Raw genomic sequence first — 26,204 nt, 5'->3', positions numbered from 1 at the left:
TCTGGCAAAGAGAGGAATGCCTAATTCAAGGCACACTGTGCCAATGGGTGCTTGCGCTCAGTTATCAAGACAGATCAGTTGCAAGGGAACAGCTGAAATGGCTTCTGTCCCCATTTTCTACTTAGTAAAGTAACCCTAAACAGGGCTGGCAACCCTCAGAAGAGAAGCAGGGTAGATGGCTGAGGGCAGGAGGCACTTTAGGAACCTTATTTATGACCCATGAATAGAGATGGGTCTATTTATGGGTCATCGTTCTTAGTCCGCAAGAAAGAAATGCACAAATTCCGCTCCTCCTCTATGCCTTGTTGCTTTAATACTGCCACTTTCTCTGCAATGATATTAAAGATTCAATTTTTTTCATTAAGCAACCAAGTATATTAAATACATTGATGTGCATGTAACGATGGCTTGCTGTCTTCATATATGGAGTGTAGAAATATGGCCAATATAATGGCAGAGACAGGTCTGCGGAGGTCTGGCAGGCATTAGCATCCCAGTTGACTAGCAGAGAATAGAAAGTTTGGGCATAATTCAGTGTATGGTACTAATATGTATTCTGGAAGTTTGTGTCTGTGCAGTAAGCTAGGATATGTACAGTCAGCACCAGTAGGCACCAGAGATTAGGGAGCAACTTTTATATGCTAATAGCTTCTGAAATGCTGAACAGGAGCACAAGCTAGAAAAATAGTAGGTACTATTTGCTATGCAGGGTAAGTAAGGAAAAAAGGTGAAGAGGGAGAAAGACACATATGAAGTCTTCTCTTGAATGTTCACAATAATTATCACTGCCACATAAAGCAATTGTTACCAACTTTTACTCTTAAAGTTTCTATCTGCTTGAAAGCAGATGCTAAAAACTAGGGAAGTTCAGGAAAAAGCTGTCTCACTGTGGAGCTAGTATTTCCCAGCATTATTCTCCTTGTTTTCTAATGATACCTGTCTCAACTGAAGACCAGATATCTTTCCTTATTTTCAGAAATTAAAATCTCTATGTGAAGAGCATGAGATAACATAATCAGTCTTAGAACTGCAATGAAAGTGCCTGTTTTTCATAACTAAATTGTTTCTAACCAGTACCTTCATAAGATGAAAACTTTACTTAAGAAGCAGTATAAAATGCACTATATAGAGTCTGGGGATAACAACACTATTACATTTCCTGCACACTCTGTATTTAAAAATACCTAAATTACAAATAATTCTGACTAAAGTTTCTGAGAAGAGTTAGATCAACACAATCTGCTCCTGCAAACCCCTCTCCTCAGTTTGTAATTCTCTATACATGTTACTATGTTCTTTTCTGCCAGTAATACCAACCTATTTTCTTTTATTTGCCTAGAAATAGATGGTTCTATGGTTTCATGGAAATGCAAGCTAGAAAGAATCTCTAAAAATTTCTTTCCTCTCTCTGACTCAGGATAAAACTACCTAGACTAAGCAAGACAAACATGAACCTTCTTTTTCTGGACACACCTCTGACAAAGCAGAGTCCACAGCCTTCTTACAACTGGATGCCTAAGTATTCTTAGCATTAGAAAGTGTAATAGGAGCTCTGAGAGCTACACTTACCTTGTAATGGGAAACATTTGCTGTAACTATTAATAGTTTGTTTATCCTTAAAATAATTGATAAAACTTTTGACCAAAGAGTAATTAGGTTCCATTTTTAATTTTAAAGATATGATAATAACTTTTTAGAAAAGTAAAAAGCGATTCAGAACCCAAGCCATTTAAAAATATCCTCCTTACATTAGCAAAAGCAAACTATTATTAAAACCAGTAAAAATAAATAATTTTTTTAATGTCAAAATTACAGTTTCAGTAAATACTTGTCTAGAATCATGCCCTGAAATCTGATTTCAAATTTCCAAATTGGAAAATCTGCCTCATGAAAAGATATTCCAACACTAACTGACTTTTCCATAGGTGAAAGCCAGTCACATCATGCATATCTCATACCGAATGACAGCTGTCATGTCAACAACCAGGATAACTACAAAGAATAGTAAATAGTGAGCCTAACTCTGCCATGCATCCTTACTCTTGATTTCACAAAGTCACAGAATCGTCTAGGTTGGAAAGGACCTTTAAGATCATCAAGTCCAACCATTAACCTAACACTGCCAAGTCCACCGCTAAGTCATGTCCCTAAACAATATCCCTAAGCACCACATCTACTTGTCTCTTAAATACCTCCAGGGATGGTGACAAAACCACTTCCCTGGGCAGCCTGTTCCTCTGCTTGATAACCTTTTCCGTGAAGAAGTTTTTCCTAATATCCAATCTAAAACTCCCCTGGTGCAACTTGAGGCCGTTTCCTCTTGTCCTATCACTTGTTACCTGGGAGAAGAGACTAACACCTGCCTTGCTAAAACCTCCTTTCAGGTACTTGTATACAGCAATAAGGTCTCCCCTCAGCCTCCTTTTCTCCAGACTAAACAACCCCAGTTCCCTCAGCCGCTCTTCATAAGACTTGTTCTCCAGACCCTTCACCAGCTTCGTTGCCCTTCCCAATGAAATGAACACCTCTACCACTGTTGCTATAATTTACCACCATTTCACTGAACATTTTTCTTGATGTGTTTGTCTATAGAAGATCCATTCTTTCCAACTTACTTTCAAAGGTGAATGTGAGCAGCAAAAAGGAAGAGAAATCAAGACACAGGGATTTGTTGCTGCCTAGGAAATTATGCATTCTTTACAACTAGCAATGGAATATTCTAAAACTTGAAGTATTTTTGAAGTATTTTAACTACAGCACACATGGTATATACATCACTTATAGCTTTTCTGCCATTCAAATTCAGGTGCATAAATGGCCATCAAAGAAGGATTTATCCCTTACAGGTAAAGAATAAATATGTTTGTTCAAAACACAAATACTACAACTGACGAAGATAGTCAAGTAATGTTTCTTAATCTCACCACCTCCTAAGGTATTTCTGTTGCCATAGGAAATTCACTACGGTGCACTATAGTCCAATATGCCGATAATGTTGAGACACAGAGCAACATGTAATCCAGTAGAATACATGCCTTAATTAAAATTATTTGTTTCTTTTTAAAGATTGTAAGCACTGGTGCATAGAAAGTGCAGCCTGACAGAATGAAGAAAGATTCACAGAATTGCACACCATTCAACTCTGAAAGTGGGGAACGGGATCAGGACTACATGAGAAAAGTGAGCACCAAAAAAATGGGAGAAAATAGAAGAGGCATTATCTATCAGACTATTCTGATTGTATACTATTATAAATTATTTATTCATTACTTCCTGAAGTATCCCATACATAATCTTTGCTGCAATTGATCTTTATTTTACAGTCATTCACTGATGTTTTTGTCCTGCTATTTTGTTATCCTTTATCACTTATGACTGTTTGTTCCTCTGCATGTGCTTAAACAGTGTCTTATTTCATCTCTCTCATGCCTTTCCTTTTTCCTATTGCTTTGAAAGCTACTCCAGCTTCTTGGAAAGACTTTTGTTACTTTATTTAAACCAGCATTGCAAGTCAAATCCCAAAGACAGTCTCAGCTTTTAAAACTAGGACTTAGCTTCATATCTTACTTTTCATCTTTTCTCTGAGTGGTAAAAGTTCAATAGAAAAAGGGGACTGAAGATGTAGACCTCCTGCCAGCTTGTGTCCCTAAAGATATTTTCTGCTCTCGGGTTTGTTTCTTTCCTAATCTCGGCAACAAATGCTCATGCATTTAATTCCAACCATTGAGAAATAAACTAGTCCACATATGATAGTATTTTCCCTGGTGTAAATCACGCTTTTTTTTTTTTTTGCTATGCTGGTCTACCCTTCTGCCAGCCCTCTCAGTACACCATGTCCCACAGTGCCCACCTGGAACCAAGGGTCATCAAACAGCCTCAGGTCCACCTGGCTCTATGCAAGTAACCTAGGTAATAACTCTCAAGAAATAATACATATGGATGTACAGCAAAGCATAGTTCAGTATTGCTTACTATTGTTTTACTTTCCTTCATCCTGCCTGCATTTCCAGAACCATCCAGATATGAAAATACATGCCTCCTGTTTGGGAGCGGTATCAAATTTTCATGTAAAGTCACAAATATATTTTGCACCCTTAGGAAGTTATACCTTATGCAGTTTCAGAAAAGGCTCTGTACTTTTCAGTCAAGGTGTTAATTCTTTAAAATGGGGAATTTCAGACTTTTTCCTTTTTCAAACAACAGGGGCTTTTCTAGAAACATGATTTTGCGAATATCTGCTGGCCTATTCATTGTTAAACAGGCCAAATCTCATTCCGTTTCTGACAGCTTAACGTTCATATGAATAATTCATTAATTGCCACTGCTACTAAAATGATATTATGAAAATATCTGCTGTATACTAGCTCCCTTTCAATAAAACTGAGCAGCTGAAAAAGAGGAGGATAAACTGAAATACCCAAAATGGATATCTAGCTAAATTTGTTCCTGGACAATTGTTCATTCAAGACACCCTGAATTTTTTTGGAGTTGTTATGCTGACCTTTGATTGAGCTACATTTCAGAAATTCACCAGCAAGTCTTTTAACTTAAAAGTAACTTGTCAAACACAAAGTTCAAACTTCGGTTGCATGTGGGGAAGCAGTCCAAGACAGAGACATTTGATATTTAAGTAAGACAAAATAAACCTTTTCTAGAAGTGTAGAAAGTGTGGTACTAATCCAAGTCAGATTAAAATGTTGAATCACATGTACACAGACATGACTATAGTTTCCCTCAGAATAAAACACAAAGAATTGTTTCTTACTCCTATTTATGCAAAGGAGAGAATTCCCATTAACTTCAGAGGAGCCAGGACTCACTGCCAAATGAAACCAAAGATTTCCAATTTGGGGACATACTGTATTCTGTCATATTCACAAAGAGATTTTGTTTTGGATCTGCAGATACGTAGCCCATAATTATTAAATTTAACTAGGGAAAGAAATTAGTAGATGGATGCAGATGACGGGAATTGTTCAGCACTCGCTTTTTGAAGGACTGCTTTTGGGAAATTAGTCACAATCATCTATCATTTTCAGACTGCAGACTGTTTTGTTTCATAATAAGTATAATGCAATATAACCCAGGTGTTGCAATTTGCTATCCTCTCAAATTCTACTGCAATTTTTAGAACCAGTCCTTTTCAACCTGAAGGCATAACAATATGAAATTGGAAGAGGAGAACGGGTGTTATCTAGAAAGACACGAGAGAACTGAAGAGTTAACAGAACAAATTAACAAATTAATATTAACTTCTCAAATCTCAATGAAAAAAAATCCATTCATATTCAAAGGTATTATTATTTAATTTAGCATACACATTCTTGTTTCCCCAGATCAAGACCTTACTGTTAGAAACTGTCAGAATTAATAACAGTAAATAATCATTCATAGTCAATAATAGATTCTTTGCTTTCAACAGAAGGGTATTGACTTAATTGAAGAATTCTGAGAAAGGCAGAAAACTATGATAAAGAACATCGCTAAAATAAAGTTGATGGGTGAAATCCCTCCTGCACTCACATCAAAGGCAAGAATTGCACATTTTCTTCACACAGGTTAAATATAAATCTCCAGTTTTGTCCTATCCAGCAGATATAAAATCAGATGAACACTGCACTTCCACATATTACTATGGCCTTGCTTTACCTGAAAGAGTTCTGTTGATTTGTCCAAACTATAACTTGACATTTTTATTCTATTTCACAAAATTAATGGCCTTAACTGCAAATATTCTTTGATAATAGCTGTAAAAAGAATAGGACCTAATGAAATTCTAGTCAGTGTCTTTGTTGATTAAGTTTTTCTAAATTGAATAACAACAGAGGGACTAAAAGTCTAATTTTAAAATGAGAGAAAACAAGTATTAATATTTTTTTATAGCTTTGCTTTATTTCCGGTGTTATGGCATCCCAGCTAAGACTCCACTCAAATTCAAATATTATACTTATTTATTCATTCCATTCTAGTAAAACTAACATAATTGCACCACTGTAATAAGCTATATGAATAAAGATGGGAACCAAGTTATAATTAGCAACAAGTAAAGCCCTATAAATTTATCGTATAGCAACATATATGTTTGAAGTAATGATATGCTAATGACAGCTATATTTCAAGTCTCAGATTAAGCTAAGACTTAGAAGCCAGTATATCCTCATGAATAACCCTTACTTATACATAGTAAGAGCAGTAAGAGAAGCTGCCAGAGGGTAAGCACCCTAAATAATGGTTTGTCACCCACAAGGGTGGCAGCAACATCTGTGGATATTCAAAGATTAGAAGAGGCTAGAAATAATTAGCACTTTGCAATTCTGGCATACACACTGTCCAGCTTCTCTTCAGGCTTTTGGTTAGTAGCTTGATTTTCTGACAGTGTCTGTCTGCCTGCCTGCCTCTCTTAGCCATTAGAATTTGTGGATGAGGGAGAAATGGTATTTTATCTTCCTGATTTCTGGCATTTGTGGGGAAAGTACCATCAGTCAAGGGGACTGCTGGTGAAGAATATTGTTTCTGGCTCGTGAGTTTAGGTAAGTATTTGCTTCCTCCTTTTATTCACACAGTTTACAAAATCCTTGCCTCTCATCTTTGCTGAGCAAAATCAAATGAACCTTGATTTGTAGCATGGTTCACAGTCAGTTTTGTCTAGATTGCACTGACCAGCCATGCAAAGCTCTACAATTTTAAGAGAATAAAGGAAGTTTTATGCTATGAAGCCAATATGAATCGTTTGCATCTTCCCCATATATTGCCTTCAGTGCACATTCTACATAAAACGAGAGTCAGTTAGCAAAATAATAGCAGATTTTCACAAAGCACAATTCAGACTAATTGTGTTTTTCACTAGTTGTACATGGAAGTTGTCACTGGTTGTGCTTTAAAACTGTCAAAATCAAATGGCTTTTGTGTGCTCATGTGAGGCAGCACGCGAGGACTCTGGTATGCTGTGTGCTGTACTTTAAATGTCTGCCTTCTGTTTTTATTATTAATATAGAATCCTATCAGCATAACTAATGACTTTTTTTTGTATTTTTGCAAGTTGATAAATATTCATGCTATAATGACTTGAAAGAAGAATGCTCTCTGGCAAGCTAACTGAAATAACTGGGGATGAAATTAGAAGAATAGACTGAGGAGTGAGTGAAAAAGGAAGAAATAAGAAAAAAAAGTCCAAGACACTAATTGGAATTTATTTTGCTAGACAACATCCACAGATCATTTTTGTCCACACAAAATTATACTCAATCAATTAACACGAGTATCAGGCAAAATACGACCAGCCACCGCCACCATGATGTTATTTTGAAGAACATGTAATTAAAGTGTAAAAAACCCCACCCTACTGTTTTGTCTTCTTCTGTGCATTGCACTTATTTGGTTGGGTTTTTGTTTGTTGTGGTAGGTTTTTTTTTGTAGATACTACCACAGGAAGTTCTCTAGTGTACTAAGTTGGAACAGACTGGACACCCTGACAGATAATAGCTTTTAAAGACTCATAAAATAATTGGAGGGGCACAAAACTGCTTTGTCTGTGGCACTGACACTCTCTTGTGATTTCACTTTCCACCCCTGATGGAGCCTTTTCTTTCATGATGTAATGTCAGCAATGCAAACCATGGAAACCAGTCTTGCCTTGCTCTTTATAAGCAAGCTGTCAGGACCTCAAACACCGCATCAGTAATGAAAAACACAAGTAGATAGTAGAGAGAGGGAAGTAGCTCAATATAACCTTTACAGTTCTGCAGCCCTGGGTCAACTTTGTGTTTGGGCGTCGGTCCAAAGAGGCCTATACTTCTCATATTCTTGTATTTCTTTCTTTCTTTCTTTCCACTCTAACAATTTCTGCTCAAGCAGCCAAAGTTTATGACAGGGAATACACTGGTCTCATATCACAAAATACCTTCCTATTCTGGTAGACATTTTCTGTTCAGCTTTAAACCAACAGCTTTGCTACAGCTGCTTAATGCAATGTGTCCACACAGGGGAAGAACCTGGCTGAAGAAGAGCTAGGAAGTGACAGTAGATGTTCTACTGAACTAATGTAACTCACCCTAAGTTGATCTTGAATATTTTCCAAGCATGACAATTTGTGTCAGACTGCATTCAGTTTGGCAAGGTAATTGGAAAGCAGCTACATCTTATGAATCTTTTAGAATTTCAGCTAGGTAAACTTTAGCTAACAGGGCACTTGAAGTTGCCCTTTATCAGTTCGTATGGTTGTGTTATCTAATTTAGTATGTGCTCGTGGAAGAAATGGGTTTTAATGTGTTTGTTTCACTCTCTGAAATGAACTGTACTGATAAATAATTTTATTTTGTGGAAATTGCTCCAATGCTCTGGTATTGACAAGCTGAAATCAGACACTCGAACACCGACTAAGTTCTTGGTAAAATGGTGTACTTAATAAAAAGATGAGGCAACAGGGAGAAATACATTCCTCCTATTGCAAAAGGACGAGGATCTGCTTACCAGCACAGTCACCACACGCAGTACCACTCCTCGCATGTTATTCTCCAACTTTCTGTCTGTTAGTGACCCATTCAGACCAGTGATGGGATTCCAGCAGCCAAGCTGAAAGAGAAAACAGAAATCATTTCCTCATTGCCCATAAAACTTTGCCAGTCATTTCTCGTAGGCAGCTTTAAGCAGGAATGTACGAAATAAACAGAACACCTTCTGGAATCAATGGGATGGAAAGTCAGGGAAGGGCTTGTGCACAGATTCATCTTTAAATTGCAAATGAAGCAATTAGGGATATCAATTTGTGCTTTTAGATACCAGTGTGCAATGGATGACCGCATCCAGGGTTTGGGGGTATATGTATTGCTTTAGAAGAGCTCAGGGAGTACTTCTACATTAATGAAAAACATTTAAAAAGTGGTATGGCTGTAACGATACTTCTGCCTTACTTTCAGTGATACACTAATTGGAGAAATAATAGCTACCATAATTTTAGCATGCTGTCTGCTCCAGCCCATCTTTCCTAGTGGAACTCTGATGAAAGGAATTACACTAGTTTTAATTAAAGCTTATACTACTCATTGATAATGAAACAGCAGTGATTTTTAGCCAGGTTAAAAGTCACGTTTAAAGATGACTGAGGAAAAGACCACTGGATAGGCACATTACAGTATTGAGAAAGGACTGCAACAGATAATCCAGAAAAAGAATTTCAGCTACAAGATGCTTTGCATTGGTGCTATTGTATTTCTTGGGCTTCTATGGACAGAAGCTTTTTCTCAGCGATCTCTCTAGGACTAACCACCTTTCAATCTGAATTTAGTAGATACTGACCTGTAATTTAGCTTCTCTGAAAATATAACTTCACAGAATCACAGAATCACAGAATCAACCAGGTTGGAAGAGACCTTGCCTACATTCTTACATGATGGTAGATGCTTATCTTGAGTACAGAGAAACAGGCCAACCAACCACTCATCCTTTAGCACCCCTTACAAACTTTACTGGTTTCATTTTTGGAATTCATTACCACATTCATCTGACCTGTACAATTACCAGTGTTAAATCCAAAATCCAACAGAAGGACAACGACTGACTTCAGAGACTTTGGAGCAGAGACTCATTTATGGTATGTAAACTAATTACCCATGGAAACCTGTTACACAAAGAGGTAGGTACCTGCAGGTACCAGTTCTTGTTCTGAATTGCCTTCTCCATGGACTGTGCATGAAATCTACGGAGGGATGCTCATCTTCTGACTCAGGTAGCTAACTTAAGCCTCTAAACCCAGAAGGTTTTCATGTGCCTATTTAGAGGCATGAAAGATCTTGCTCTGACAAAACCAAGATGAACATCAGTAGGTTTCTGCTGGGCCCAGTGGCCTCTACGAAGACTAGTCTCTCAGAGAATTCAACCCTATAGTCTGTAAGAAATATCAACTGTAAAACATCCAAAACATTACTGTGCTTTAATGCATAGTCACAGAAACGGCAAGGTGTCTGAATCAGCTGAAGGTGACTGTGAAAGAAGTGGAGTACCTTTGCTGACCATGACTGAAAACAAATTTACAGAAAGCATTATTTTCAGTCCTTTATGGTAAAAGACTTTGTATATGTGTTTCATAGATCTTTCAAAGTGAGACAGAAAACAAGGAACAAACTCCACGTGCACACTTTAACAATTTAAGAAGTGGACCATTTGAACTATTTGTTTTCTTCATTACACCCATCGGGCTGTTTTAGAGCAACTTCTAAATTATTTAATTTCAATATATTCATATCAATTCTTCGAGGATGTCTCCTTAAGAAATGGGTGCCTCAAAAAGTAAAAAATCCAGATCTTTCTGCGATGATATAGAGGTTAGGTTTGACTTGATGATCTTGAAGGTCCTTTCCAACCTAAATGATTCTATGATCTTATGTTTCCTGAAAGAAGATGGCCTTAAAACAATGTAATCATTTCTCTCTGCCATTTTCAGAAGTGCTCAGAGCTGTCCTAATTCTTCCCACTTTGAAGTCAAGGTTATACTACTGTCAGGGAATAAGCAAGAGTAATGCTGAGCATACTTTAATCTCAAGTAATAACTAAATCAAGGACTTAGTGGATTCAGAACTCCAGCAGAAATCATTGGTAGTAGCAACAGGATACAAGGAGGAACTGAAGTATGAGGCACCATATTCATCTCTTGCAACTACTCATCTTTCCAATAGCTATTTCTAAATAAAAGCACAAGCTACCACTGGTGGTTTCCTCACTTCACGTTCCCATCTGATCACAAAGACCAGTCACTGATTATAGTAGCCATCTCTGTTTCTTCTATACCTCCACAGAGTGTCTAGCTGTTCACAGCAGTATGGATGGACTGCTGACACATTCCAGGCCCTCCTCACTCCTCTGGCAAAGCCCTCCAACACTTTGAGCTGCATAACCTAATTGCTGAAGTGTGGTACCTGTAATAATGCAGTGAAATGTAGTGAATGTATTTGAAGTGTGTGCACTGTACACTATATGTGATAAACTACTACCATCCTATAAAGCACAGCATTTGATGGTCTACGTTGTCTGTACTAAAAATACTGAAAACGGCACTAAGTTCAGAACAAAAGTGCATTAAATTAATTCGTCGATTGTCATTCTTAGTCACATAAAGAAACTAATTAGAACTTAGATCCAATTAGCATATCCAAATGTATTGTAAGTATAATTACCACAGAAACTGTACTGCTTTTGCCAAATTTAAAACCCTAGGAAATTACTGAAGAGCCTTTGTATCCTTGTGAGGTTAAAGTCCATTTTTAATTATGTACATTAATGTGTACATATTTATATAATTAACTTTTTAGCCTAACCCATTCTACCTTTCTAAGGAAAAAAAAAAAACCAACATAAGTGATTCCTGTAAATTTAGCAGCACTAATTTTCCTTTAAAAAGGTAAATTTTTTTTTCAATTATTCTTCATTTAATTTTCAATTCAATTGTTCCTTTATGCAGCACAGTCATGGCAAAGACAAACGTGCAGTGCCTTGCCAATAAAGTTGAAATTGATTTTGAGTGGGAGCTGCTTACTGTTATTAGGTGAAAATGAATCAACATTTAGTGATGACAATTTGAGCTTGTCATTGCAGCAAGGAGCAAATGTAACTATTGCTGAAATAGCAAGGTGGAGGTAGTATGAAGCTACTTCTTCAGCTCTACCTCTCGCTTAACCAGTTCTGCAAAACATTTGTTGCTTCTGCATTTACTTACTTTTTCTTTTGTTCTGTCTCTGATAGTTGAAATGAGAGAATAGACCAGGCAATAATAGAATATCACATTAATTCTGGTTGATTTGTGTAGAACATTATGGGTGATGGGAACTCTATTGAGCACAGTACTTGTCGTCTTCCTACCATATGAATTTTGTCATTTATAGTGCTTTGTACTTCAGGTGCAGTTTCTTTTATTTATTCTAATGACAGCATTCACCCTGCCACATTCAGATTTAAAATGATGAAGATGGAAAAGTTGTCAATGTTCTGCTTCCTTTGATATCCAATTTACAATCTCTTTCTGATCATCCCACCTCCCATCTTGTTATCCCCTCTATCATCATTATTAGAAGGGGTTTTGCTCTCCTGTTTTGCTGGCAGTGCCAAAAATTGACCTCCCTTTGCAGAGGTGCTTCTTCATTAGCATTTTTTGCCTATATGAACTATGCATTATGAAAGGTCTGTAATTAGTATATCAATATTAAAATAGGCAAAATCTATTTTATGTGTATGTGCAATTTCCAGACACTGATTTATAAGGAATTTGGAACTCTAAAATCTACAATGCCTTTATGACAGAACTTACAGATAGATTTTTTTCCCCTACTTCCTACGAAATCAGTGAACTCTTCTCAATATGTGAAAGCTTTCACTTCTTTTTTTCTGTCAGAGTAAAATGCAGATTAAAACTGTGACAATTAATTGAGAAAAATACACTGGCCTGGTGTGATCACAGTTGAGGACAATCACAGAACATAAGTAAAACCAGAATAGCGATACAAATGCATTACTTAAGTGCTTGTCGCTACAGGAGAGTGTAGAGCGTTCTGTTACTTCAATTAATATAGCAAATATACAGGAAATGGTTCATCCAGCACTGCAATACAACCACCTCTGAACTCAGACTGCATCACAGCAACACTGCAAAACAGTCAGGTGCAGAAAACACTCTAGAGAAGCTGCAAAGGAAATCTGAAAGATAAAACACCATTACATCTGCAACTGGAGTTGATCAGGACACCAGGATTACTATCACTCCTCTTTCCTTTATTTTCCTGTCATTTAAAGAAAATAAAAAAATAAAAAAAGAACAAGAACTTGGTTTTACTACAGACAGTCTGACAAAACATTTCCTGTGGAAATGCCCACCATAGAGCACTGTTGAGAAACTGCTCCATCAGCAGCTCATAAGAGAGCCAGTCACCCACAGAAATACCAGCCTCCTTGCCTGCAGTACCCATATGTTCTTCAGAAACTCCATTCTCAATTTTCACCCAGGTCCAACCTGCTTTAGGAACTGACTTCTTCCAAGATATGACTTCAACAGAAGAAAGGTGCATTAATAATGCCCTTTTCCATTCCAAAGCATAATAAATTCACACGACTCAGAAAGACATCATGAAGCTGTCATGAAACAGCACTCAGCTAGGAGATTCTAACTCCTAGGTGTGCTGGGAAGACTCTAAATGGGGTACACAAAAAAAACACACCACTAAGAAAAAGGGTTTTTTTGTGATGTGTGGATTCAGCATTTACAAAATTTGCTAGCACACCAGTTTAGGCAAGATTCAAGCAAAAGAACATAGAAATAGTTTTGCACAGAGTATTCCTGACGCCTCATCAGCTGTTGTTTAGTATGTCCAACAGTGACTGGAAAATCAGACACCAAATTCCATAGATGAAAGACTATGTCTCACAGAAGAAACACCAGAAAATATATTTCAGTTGTCATTCTGATACTATCAGTTATGAAAAATTTAGTTGGACACTCTGTCACCTGGTTAAAGAGTCCTTTCAGTTCAGCTCCCTAGCTGGCACCCAACAGTTGGTCAACCAAATCTGCAAAAAGTCTGATGGCCAGGTGTTCACTGAGGGCCTTTGTACTCCTCGGCTGATGAAAGAAGCAAGGATCATTTTGTTCACAGCAGTTTCGACTGGTTAGCAGGAAAGCTTTCTGTGTTTAACTTCTCCCTTCACCGGAGCTTAGGTAGTAGTCAGCAAATAATAAGTTGTTAAAATCAATAGAAAATACTGTGTTCGGCAAATTGGATAATGTACAGCAGCACTTGTTTCTCCTACATTCTGTGTGGTGAAACCATATAGTTCTGTGCATTCAGTTAACTATTTTGTACAGTACGTTCTATTGCTTTAATTTGTCTCTAGACTAGAAGGAATGACCTGCCCCTAGACTCACTCTGTTATTTTCAAGCTATGTTAGGAGAATGTGAATACCCAAGTTTAGTTTTATATCCAGTGGATTAAGGATTATAATTGCATCAGTCAAGGTGGCCTATTTGTTTTATTAACCGATCATAGACACAAACGCAAGCAACTTAAGTAAGAATTTCTTTCCTCAAAGCCAAAGCACATGGCAAAATAACGCTGTGCACAGCTAATGTTCTGCTTTGGGGACTGCCCAAATTTCCTTTTCTTATTGAATTGAAATAAAGAAGCTAATAGCAATTTACCTGCTGGTAACCTGCTGTTCGTTTACCTACCAGCTCTTGACTCAATATTTTCTCAAGGACTCATGCACCCAGATTGGTGTCAGAAGTTATAATTGGATGTTTCAGACCACTGACAAATGTTGAATTTATGGGGAAAAAAGCATAGACTGCATAGCTCTTCTTACACTGGGTGCTCGACTCATGAAGCTCATGCTTAGCACCTAGGCCAAGCTTCCAGAGGAACTCTAATGGTATGATTATTGGAAAGTATAGTAAATCACCACACCTCAAAGATAATGAACCATCATTATCAGCCAGTGAGTGGTGTCATTCTAATGGTCCCTCACTTTTTTCACCTTCTTCTCTAGCTTACTTTCTCTATTACTACTTTCCCTTTCATTTGAAACTTGGTGGTTTTAATCTATCATTTCCCACTTTTAAGTGTCTTCTCTTTTATCTTTGGAAAACACCCTTTTTCCCTTCTCTAGTCCTCTCTCTGAATTCAGTACCCCCAACAGTTCCCTAACCTGTGGTTATCTTGCACTTTCCTATATTGCAGTGCCTCTTGTCATTTCTCTGTGTACTTTCAGCATACTTTCTTTCCTCTTTGCTTTTCTTTCCCTTGATCTTCCCTGCTGTTTCCTGTGCCTTTCTCCTGTCTTGCTCTTTTTGTTTAGGGCTTGAGTTGGTAAAGGGAGCTCAATTTTCACTTCATCCAGCTTTGACTCATCTTTCAAATCACTTTGGGTCTTTCTCCTTTCTCTTTAGCCCTTGGATCTACTTTTCTCTCAGGCAGTCTTCTCTCTGAGGAAACTTCCCCTCCACTCCTCCCTCTCCTCTTGTGTTATGAGGGAGATGGGACTTAACAAAATACATTACTGTATGGCTCTGCTTCTCTTGCTTTCACCTTTCGCATTTTTTTCACTCCTGTCCCCTGAAATCCTTATACAACTCTGAGGAAAAGATCCAGACAAGGTTATCAATGAGCCAGATGGTGATCTCTTTCCCACTGCCTCCATATTTCAATTCAAGTCAAATACTCAGAAAAGCCTGTTCTTTGACCCAATGCAAACATTGCCCCTTTGCCATTAGGTGACTGCACTGTGCATGGCTGTGCAGGAAAAGCTCCTGTGAAAGGTCATGGAGAACAGGAGAGGTTCCTGAGGACTGGAGGAAGGCCAATGTCACTCCGGTCTTTAAAAAGGGTAAGAAGGAGGACCCAGGCAACTACAGGCCGGTCAGCCTCACCTCCATCCCTGGAAAGGTGATGGAGCAGCTCATTCTGGATGCCATCTCTAAGCATGTGGAGAAGGTCATCAGAAGTAGTCAACATGGATTCACCAAGGGGAAATCATGCTTGACCAATCTGATGGCCTTCTATGGTGACATGACTGGCTGGGTTGATGAGGGGAGAGCAGTTGATGTTATCTACCTTGACTTCAGCAGGCTTTTGACACTGTCTCCCATAACAACCTCATAGGAAAGCTCAAGAAGTGTGGCTTAGATGAGTGTACAGTGAGGTGGACTGAGAACTGGCTGAAGGACAGAGCCCAGAGGGTTGTGATCAGCGGTGCTTAGTCTAGTTGGAGGCCTGTGGCTAGTGGTGTTCCCCAGGGGTCAGTACTGGGCCCGGTCCTGTTCAACTTATTCATCAATGACCTGGACGAAGGAACAGAGTGTACACTCAGCAAATTTGCTGATGACACAAAACTGGAAGGGGTGGCCGATACACCAGGAAGCTGTGCTGCCATTCAGCAAGACCTGGACAGGCTGGAGAGCTGGGTGGAGAGGAACCTCATGAAGTTCAACAAAAGCAAGTGTAGAGTCCTGCACCTTGGGAGGAATAACCCCATGCACCGGTACAGGTTGGGGGCTGATCTACTGGAGAGCAGCTCTGCAGAGAAGGACCTGGGTGTTCTGGTGGACAAGTTCACCATGAGCCAGCAGTGTGCCCTTGTGGCCAGGAAGGCCAATGGTATCCTGGGGTGCATTAGGAAGATTGTGGCTAACAGGTCAAGGGAGGTTATCCTGCCCCTCTACACGGCCCTGGTGAGGCCACATCTGGAGTACTGTGTCCAGTTCTGGGCCCCCCAGTTCAGGAAAGATAAGGAATTACTGGAGAGAGTCCAGTGAAGGGCTACAAAGATGATCAAAGGACTGGAGCACCTTTCTTATGACGAGAGGCTGAGGGAGCTGTGTCTGTTCAGCTTGGAGGAGAGAAGACTGAGAGGGGATCTTATCAACACTTAGAAATACCTTAGGGGTGGGTGTCAAGAGGAGGGGACCAGACTCTTCTCAGTGGTGCCTAGTGAGAGGACAAGGGGCAATGGGCACAAGCTGAAACATGGGAAGTTCCATCTGAATATGAGGAGGAACTTCTGTCCTTTGAGGGTGGCAGAGCACTGGAACAGGCTGCCCAGGGAGGTTGTGGAGTCTCCTTCTCTGGAGATGTTCAAAACCCGCCTGGATGCAACCCCATGCAACATGATCTAGGTGAACCTGCTTTGGCAGGGGGTTGGACTAGATGATCTCCAGAGGTCCCTTCCAACCCTTAACCATTCTGTGATTCTGTGATTCTGTGAAAAATCCCGGTGGTGCTCAGGGATTGCCATGCACCCTGTGAATGATTTGCATCCAGCAAGCATTCACAGGGAAAGTATCCGTTCTTCATTTCCCCTGTACCACAACCCAGAGCACAGAGAAAGCACATGCATGCAGGCTGCTGGTATGTTCTGGCACTGCTTGAATGCCAAAATGACCTCTGAGAGGAGGCAGGTTTTGTTCTCCTTTTGCAGAAAATTGAGGTAAGAATGTAACATCTGACAAGAGCTTGTTGCTTTTTGGTCAACAGCTGCAGAGAGGCCAGTAACTACCTGAGATGAGTAACACACTTACTTTTCAGACTTTATGATTTGACCTGACTTGGCCATATGTCACCTAGGACACACTGTGAACAACAGGAAGTTGGGAAGGAAAAGTAAAGCTTCACTGAAGACAGATATTAGTCATTGTCTAACATGTACCTTTATGTGATTTTTTTTAACAGTATATTTTACTATCTAGAGTCCATGTTATCACCTTGTTATACTTTATCAGGTGACGTAAATAAATTAACTTAAAATGACATAAATACACTTTTCCTCCTCCAAAAGAAAGAGAAAGTAATAATCTTTCCCCAAAACACACATACGCACGCTTTCTTTTCTCTTCAGGATGCAAACCCTCCTTTAGACTATCAAAGTTCTTCATACTGCCAGAGTAAAACTCATGAATATCACTTTCATTTTACACTGAAAGCTTGCTCACTGATGTCTGAATTATTCCAGGGAAATTGATAATACCAAGTAAGTTCAGGTTTGTGTGCACTTTAAATACAGTCACTTAGATTTTTAATTGCAAATCCTCACCTCCTTTCTCATTAAACATTTTAAGAGTTCAAAAGGATGTCCTTTATCTAAATCATGTAAGGTCTGGAAAAAAAATTTAAAAATCAGGGTTTATAATTGAACTCCATCCATTTCGTGCTGGTTCACCACTGCATCTTTATGAAATCAAAGAGAAAAATATTCAAAGTTACTACTCCAGCTCATAGCAGACCACAATATATAAGATTTTTGTATCATAGTAAAACCTTTGATCACACCTGACCAGCAACAAATAATGAAAAATATTGTTTTCTACTGGGTTGCATGAAGCTCCCTCTCTACAGGTAGCAACAAAATGTGAATGGCATGTTTCAGCTTCTCATCAGTTCCCTGGGAGTATACGAACATTCTTCAATAGACTCCCAGCTTTGTCTTCAGCTTAGTAAGGTGCTTTTTCGTGATTTGATTTTTCAGAAAGGGTTTGACAAAGTGCAATATGAACAGAAAGATTTGCGCTGTTGCAGGGCTCAAAATTCTGGGGGCAATGTTCCAGAAGTAAATCAAAATTGTAATAGCACAGAACAAACCCAGCACTATTTCCCTCGGAGAGAAGTGGGTTTAGGTAGCAGGATTCTGAACAAACCCAGTCCAATAAACCACGTAAGTGAAGCCTTCAGAGCAGAGTAATTTGGCCTATGATGAACGCCCTGTTTCTGCAGCAGACCGCTGCCAGTGCTGAGTTACGTGGGTACCTCGACACTGCATTGCAGTTAGCTCTGTGAGCTGGCATGCTGAGAAGTACCTTGGCTTTTTTCTGCAATGAAAATCTCCCCTTGAATATAACCACAGAATTAGCAGTCTGGGAGTCAGTTCTGGAAGTAAATCCACATGGAGATTGTGTATTGGCTGCATCAGTCTCCAAGCTGGGAAGAAAAAGAAAGGCTGTTGTCTAGCTCCAGCCCAGAAGCTGCAGTAGTAGAGCAGTAGTACAGACCTGTGTTTGTACTAAAAAAATCTGTGCTTGTTTTAAAGGCAGCTGACAAGGAATGCTGTGTTTAGGTACACATGGGGTCCAATGAGGCTACAGAACATCTGGACTAATCTCAGTGGCAACTCTTCAGTCCCGTTTTTGAAGTGCAAGCAGAATTATCACACCACTGCTGGCAGAAACGCATCAATGAACTCTACATCTGGTTATCTTTTCATATGAAGCACAATGTTATGAACTATACTTTTTTTCAGGTATAACATACGGGAATTTCCCTTTTTCTTTGGCAGGCTAAAGGATTTTAAATGAAGCAACACTCCACCACTACTTACTCAAAAGTAGATGTATTTATTTATTTAGCTACTGAATGCTCCTTGAGCAGTACTACTGCTGTGGTTTTCCTGATGCATGAAAAACAAGACTTGCATTCACAGGACTTCGATAAAAGGTGGGAAATGTTCCTAAGATGCACATATGGAAATACATGTTCTGAAAACCTTTGAAAGAGAACACCCTCATTTTTAAATATACACTTACACTTAGAATGTTTGGCATTGCTACATAATTCTTAACTTTAGCATGAAATACAGAGTAAGAAACAGATGCAGAAAAACACATCCCTGCCTTACTCCAGGCTCTGACGTACTGGCATGAAAACACTCCTTCCACACCCCAGATACAAAGTCAAAGAGAGGAACATGTGATAAGATACTGTTTTTATCCCAAAGACTGTAGGTCCCTGTCTCCTCAGACACGTTCACCCTCGCATCACCAACATGTGAGGCAAAGGAATTAGTACGGAGGGAGTGTGACAACATGCACCACTATTCAGTACCGATGCTATGTGTATCTTAAAGCGTATTTGTACCTGTCTAGAAGCTGTTCAAACTTATACCACATCAAAGTAGCTTATGCTCTCTGTTCAGCACCGAAGAATTTGCCAGCTCCTTCTTAAATGCAGTACAAAGAAAGAAAGATCCAATGAGAACATCTCCTATTCATACATGCCAGTGCAACATGCTTCCCAGGCACAGGGACGATGAAACACCTGCTCACAAAGCATCACCACCACCAAAAAAAAAATTTAAAAAATGCTGATGGAGCATAAGCAATTAACTCATTTTCATTTTATATGTGCATATGTGAAGGCACTCCTGAGAGTGCCTAAAGAATGGAGACCTTTGGTGAAAAGGGGCAGACCAAAACAAGTTGTTACTCAAATACGGCCTTCAGGTTTCTCACTACAGAGAAGCTAACAGGACAATGCAGCAAGTGTAGCACTAGATTATAAACTGTTTTCCGCCGATTCTCCAGATTCCTGTGATGCTTAAATGGGAAATGCAGAGATTGAAACAATCTTTGCTCACACATAGATCAATACTCCGTTCCTAAATCCAGGATTTGTTGTCAGTGTTGGCAGAAAAAAAAGAGGCTTGCTAAGTTGGATATGTCACAAACTTACTAGCTTGATGCTGGCTAGTAAATTAAAGCAGCATTTTGTCACTGACTTGTCAGAAAGTATTATTCCGTTATAAACCATGCTCACAGGGTGCATGGCTAGAGTGTCACCAGTTTTCAGTGCATTATGGACCAGATACTACAAGTAATTTACTGAATCATATATTTTTGAGAGTTTGGTAGCAAAGTAAATAAGGTTGTGGGATGTTTTTTCCAGTCCCTCAGCACAGAGCATCTTCTTAGGAATCAGAACTGACAATGAAGAAATCAAAAAACAGCACAGCAATGACCAAGCAGAGTACCAGTACCAAGCAACAGCTGAGAAGCAGCAACAGCTTCTTCTGAAGGCTGTTTTTGGACCATGAGGCTTGGGACAGTGGAGAACAGAAAGGACAAGAGTGAACTTGAGGAGATGATTGTGGCCAACAACCTAGATTATGAAAAGGAACTTCTTCCCACTAAATGCAACTGAAATGAGAGCAGGTGTGTTCACCTAGGGTCCTAAAGATCTGCACAGGGGCCAGGAGCACTGAGAAATCTTTGAGGAACTAGATCATGGTCCGTCTCATACCAAGGGTCCCTCTTTCCATTGGGTCCAGACAATCCTTTCTAAGATTTTTGTTTTCAGATGATCTAGCCTTAGTTCCAAAGCACCGCCCTTTTCAGCATCAATAAACTGTTACTGAAACTATTTCTGTGCTAGAGGCCCTGACAGAACTGCTACACTGATAACCAAATGTTACACTGAAAATGTGCAAAAGCAATTTCCTCTCTAACTACCAGCACTATAAACTCACCTTCTGCACAGACAATACATTCAGCTTCCTTCCTCTCTATATACCACAGGACATCTGCTACATCATTATGTAGAAGAAAGGCTGTCCCTAAAACAGACCTGTGCTCCTATGGCCTTCTGATGATGCCCTCAATGACACCTCAGAGGCATCATCATCTGACTAGCAGGAAGAGTGTAATTCTGATTGTACAGTGGTTTTTGCTGGTGGTGATGCTGTATGCAATCACAGCTGAGAGTTAGACTTTACAAAACTGTTTAAATTGTTACACTTGTGCACGTTACAGAACATATATGGTTTAAGGCAAGTTTGGAGCCCACTGTATTTACTACCAATCAGGGCTCCACAGAAGAATATCTAAACTCCAGCAGGATCTGTTAGTAGCTAGTTTAATGGAGCCACATACAGGAGTGGGTGCTTCTGTATTAGAGAAATAGAGGCATGAGTGAGCATAAATTTCACATGCTGAAGTAAGGGTGGGAAAAAAGGCTGCCTGTTAAAGAAGGGCTCAGATGAGTAGTATAACATTCTGTAAAAAAGTGAAACATTTTTATATGCCTATTATTTACTATTGAAAACATAAAAAAGCAGCACAATAAAATAACATTTCAGAGGCAAGCTATGATGCTCTGATGGATAAAAAACTACTCTGACAATTAGATACAAAGTTTCTAAGTCATCTTTGAGAAGTGCTGACAACAACAAATCTCATTTACCATCAGTTGGACAAAACTGGAAGGTTAAAGAATTTTGGGAAGGAAAAAGCTGAGTTTTGCCTACCAAGAAAAACCATTTTTAGTAGATTGCTCTGAAGAACCTGAATGGCTGACAGCGTGAGTGATTTTACAAACTCATTGCTCCATACAGTGCAAGTATTTGCTTTTATTATGGTAAATAAGCTTGTCAGAACAATCTACATATCATAAACATTTAAATGGCAAATGGTATCTAGTAAAATACCCAAAGGCTTAAATAAAGGATCCTTGTGGAAAACACTAAGCCATTAGTTTAAAAGATGAATTGACACTTCTAATAAGCCCTCTCTAGAATAGCTGAATTAGTAAACCAAATTTTTATTACAAATGAAAATCACTGCTTTAATGACACTAGAATTTGCCACAAAAATAAATTAGCCATATATCTTTGTAATTAAAACTACAGAAACACATTGTAAATCTATCTTGCAAAGGATGGGAATTATATTTGCTACGACACTATATTCCCACAATAGATCCTGTTTAGCATACACAATGCTGAAATTGTATAAAGAAACTAAGAACTTTAAACCACTGAGATTTTTTAAAATTAGTTTAATATTGCAAAGCTTCTTCTAAGAACATATTGTGGTATATATGGAAGTGATTATTTAACCAGTTAAGTAGTTATACTGTGCTGATCACTAACGTTTCTAGGATTTAATTTTAAGGGATAATATCAATTTTAAAATAGTCTTTCCATTTGAAAAGATCTACTACTTTTAAGAAGGGACAAATGTCTACCTTAAGGTTATATTAACAAATGAGTAATTGGGCTCAAATTACCTTCTTGAGCACATTACAGCTACTATACTTGGCCTGATCTCTTGTTGCTTCCTATTTTCAACAGCACCCACTTGATGTGACTGTAAACAATCCGAGGTAGGAACTATGTTACCGTATGCATTAGTAACCTGTGCAATGGAGCTTTTTACTGTAATCATAATTATCATTAGAGATATAGCTGAAATCAAGTATTTTATCCTCATTTTTCCCTGAGTTTCAGCTATACCTTGTTTATGTTGCCTGCCTGATAGCTACCAGGCTGTTTCCCCTGTATAACCAATTACTGAGGGGTTGGAAACGTCCAGAAATTCTCTCTCTGTATGATCTACCCGTGCATATGCCAGAATCACAGCCTTTATGCTATGCTGATGAAAGTAAGTATATTAAGCTCCTTCCCAAGACAAGAGAGAAATTTCTTCAGTTGGAAAGGTGACTTAAAAGTATTAATATCCCTCCAAATGTCACACAGCCCAGGAACAGAATCCTCGAGTCCTGTTTCTCAACAGCCTGTGGGTACCACTGCACTATCTTCCAATGCACACTCGAAGCTTTTCATTAGGGACACTAATTATCTTTCAATCAGTAGGCCCTAAGGTTAACAGCCACACTAGAGAAGGTGTAAATACCTTCAGGGCTAAGAGTGCTTGCTTGAAAGCTGACTCTTGTCTGTACTACTCTTGTCTGAGTGCTCGTCTCCACTAGTTGCGACAGAGAATTTTACTGTTTTACATAAACTTAGAAAGAAGACATTATTACTACAGTTTCTGAATTTACACAAACTTCCCCTCTTTTTTCATTTTTTTTAATATCATGGTCTTCTAAAATTTCACTGTCAGACTAACCTCCATCTATGCAATCACAGGTAATATGCTGTAAGTCTGCTACTTCAGGCTGAAGAGGAGGAAAAAAAAAAGTCAAAAGAGCCTATTACCTGGTGTGGCATCTATCCATTGTCTAAAGTGGAGATGAAGGCTATTAGCCCATCAGCATTAGTTCTGATTTAAAAGCTTTACTCTAGACACTTTCATTAACTGTGTTGACATAGCTATATATTATTCATTTAACCTGCACTTCATTGCACTCCTAATATGCAATCACGTCTTGCAAATGTGAACCTGAATATAAGGCATTCAAAGCTAGAGTCTTGGTTGGTGTAAATCAGAGTACTTTAGTGAAAATAAGCCTCATTAGTTTAGATGAGGATCCAACCTTATCTCTACACCTGCAAATGCAACTATATTTCTTCCTAGAATAGGTCCTGAATATGTCTCCATTTTTAGTACAACCCCTGGGATTTATGCTCAGCTCACTTTTCGTTGCATTAAAACACTCATTAAAATGAGAATTTGTAATGTTACAAGAAAGGTAAAATGCTTCTATGCAAGATGCACTAAAACTAAGTGAATAATTCATCTATTTTTCATATACAAATTTATTCATGGAATAATATCCTCTAATAGCTCTTGTTATGGAGATTACAGGCAGTTTCTCCACAGCATTCAATGATCAGAAAGCTATGCTGGTTTATTTGGCTGGACACATTGCCCTTACAGAACATCTTTGTCTCATGATTGGACTGTCAGGTTTCTGGCATGAACATCTGCATTTATTACCAGCTTTAGAACCCATGAAAATACAGACCACATACATACTTTCTAAAGTAAGCATTAACAGTAACTTAGTGTAAGCATTACACAGCACATGATAGTCCTGCTCTCAGTAATTGTCATTCTGAGTTTTTAGCAAATTTAAAAACCTCGAACAATCAAAACTAAGTCCTTAGGCAAACAAGTGGTAGTAAGTCCAAGCCCCTAGCACTCAAACCAGTCTGTCTACTTGTTTTGTGGTTTTCTTTAAAGATAGATTTGAAAACTCAGAGTACTATTAACAATGTGTTAAACTATAATATATTCACTAATATCCTTCTCCTCAAGCTAATGGGATTCATAATTATCTCACTTCAGTAGCTAAGAGAATTTCTTCAATATTTCTTTGCAGTTACTTCTCATATGTTATTTCCCTGATGAAATCAACGTTTAAGCCACTCCACCAGGTCTATTCCTACCTTTAATACACTGGCATCTTCTATTCCCATCTCCAGATAGCTGTTAGGGTCATATATCTTTAGAAAAAAGTTCTCTAATCAGCCCATTCTCTTTCTGTGCTAATTATCACTACGCTTAGACTGACTATATTGCATAGACATATTTTGAATTGTGTAGGCTTCTGTCTTCCTGCTCATACAGAAGTGTCATTTTAGCTCTGCTGGTGTAATTCCATGAAGGGGCTAGGCTTGTAGAGAGAAGTAATATATTTTATTAGACCAAGAGATACAGTCAGGGAGAGAACAAGCTTTGGGCTTAGAAAACTAATGAAAGGCCTCTGAGACAAAAAAGCTTTCTTGTTTTTCCTCCAACTGTATTATTTGGTCTTATAAAAGATATAACCTTTTCCCTGTGAGCCTGGCTGTCCTTGGTTCTAACAGATTACTTACGACAGAGACAGGTCAAAAAGGAGCTGTAGAACAAAATACAGTAAACCAAAAATCCAAAAACACAGTTAGGGAAGGTAAAATCATAGCCTAGATAAATAACAACTCCTTACATAAAATTGCCTACCTGACAGTCATGAAGATGGTCTCTCAACCTCAACATCATGATAAGATTACTTGCCAAGACTACTAACCTCTAGACCAAAACACAACAATCTGTTTTTTGGAGAGAGCACACAGGTGAGTTGCTAATTAGCACACAGTCAGCTATCTGCAGAAAGCAGGCAGGAAATTGGACGGCACTCAGGTGAAGTTATGTGCGTCTAAGAGATTCAAGGATATGAAGGGACTGAAAGAAGGTCTCCCCACGTATATCTGTAGCAAAAGGAAGGCTATGGAAAATACGGACTTGCTGCTCAATGAGCAGGGGATCTAGAGACAACAAACACAGAAACAGCTGAGGAACATGCTTTCTTTGCCTGAATCTTTACCGGTGAGGTCTGTTCCTGGGCTTTCCAGCTCCTGTTCCCGGTGTCAGAGTCTGAGGGAATGAAGACTACCATTGACTACCATTGACATTGTCTACCCATGACACAGAGAAATTGATGAGGGGATGCTTAAACAAGCAAATGAGTCCATAGGACTACACAGGATATATCCGATAGGGCTGAGGGAGCTGGTGGATGTCACTACAAAACTCTGATGTCTGAAAGGTCATAGTGACTGGAAAAAGGCAAACATCACACCCACCTTCAAAATGCCCAAGAAAGAGGACCCAGTGAAGCAAAGACTGGCCAACCTGACCTCAGTTCTTTGAGGGATTATGGAGCAAACCCCTTTGGGAGCCATTTCCAAAGACACAAAGAACAGGGATGTGCTGAAGAACAGCTGGCAGAGATTTTTCAGCCAAATCATGCCTGATCTGCTGTTTGCTTTCTGCAGTAAGGAGGACTGGCTTGATGGATGAGGAGATGGCAGTTTGTTTGACTTTAGCAAGACTTTTGACATGGTCTATATTCTTGTAGCTGGGGCTACTTTAGCAACAGCATAGCCAGCAAAGAGCTAGGTTTGTTCAGCCAGGAGATGAGGATATGAAAAGGAATCTTATTGCTGCCTACAATTGATGGAGGGGAGGGTTATGGAGAAGATGGAGCCAGACTGCTTGGTGGTGGTGGACAATGAAAGAATGAAAAACTAGTCACAGGTTGCAGCAAAAGCAATTCTTTGCTGTTAGAGTGACCAAACACTGGGAACAGAGGACCAAAGAGGTTTTGTTTAAAAGAAACAGCTTTTGTGTCACTGCAAACTATGATTTTCCCAAGAAAGGAAAATCGTTGTAGATGTCATAACTCAAAGGCCATATAGTCAGCATGGTTAACAAAACTAAGAATTGAGGGAAGAAGGGAAGGAC

At 38.9% G+C, this 26,204-nt stretch overlaps 1 protein-coding gene across 2 annotated transcripts in view; it reads right to left on the bottom strand.

The window, feature by feature from the left end:
* The window catches only part of GRID2 (glutamate ionotropic receptor delta type subunit 2), a 774,093-nt gene that overhangs the window by 149,864 nt on the left and 598,025 nt on the right, over positions 1-26,204 (bottom strand). For both annotated transcript variants that reach the window (XM_068403567.1, XM_068403569.1), the window contains one exon: positions 8,470-8,571. In XM_068403567.1, the coding sequence (XP_068259668.1) occupies positions 8,470-8,571 (102 nt within the window). The remainder of the gene's footprint in view (positions 1-8,469; positions 8,572-26,204) is intronic.

This window comes from Nyctibius grandis, chromosome 6 (genome assembly GCF_013368605.1).
Source record: "Nyctibius grandis isolate bNycGra1 chromosome 6, bNycGra1.pri, whole genome shotgun sequence".
NCBI lineage: Eukaryota > Metazoa > Chordata > Aves > Nyctibiiformes > Nyctibiidae > Nyctibius > Nyctibius grandis.
The sequence above is the reverse complement of the archived record's forward strand: the minus strand, read 5'-3'. Positions and strand labels throughout refer to the sequence as shown.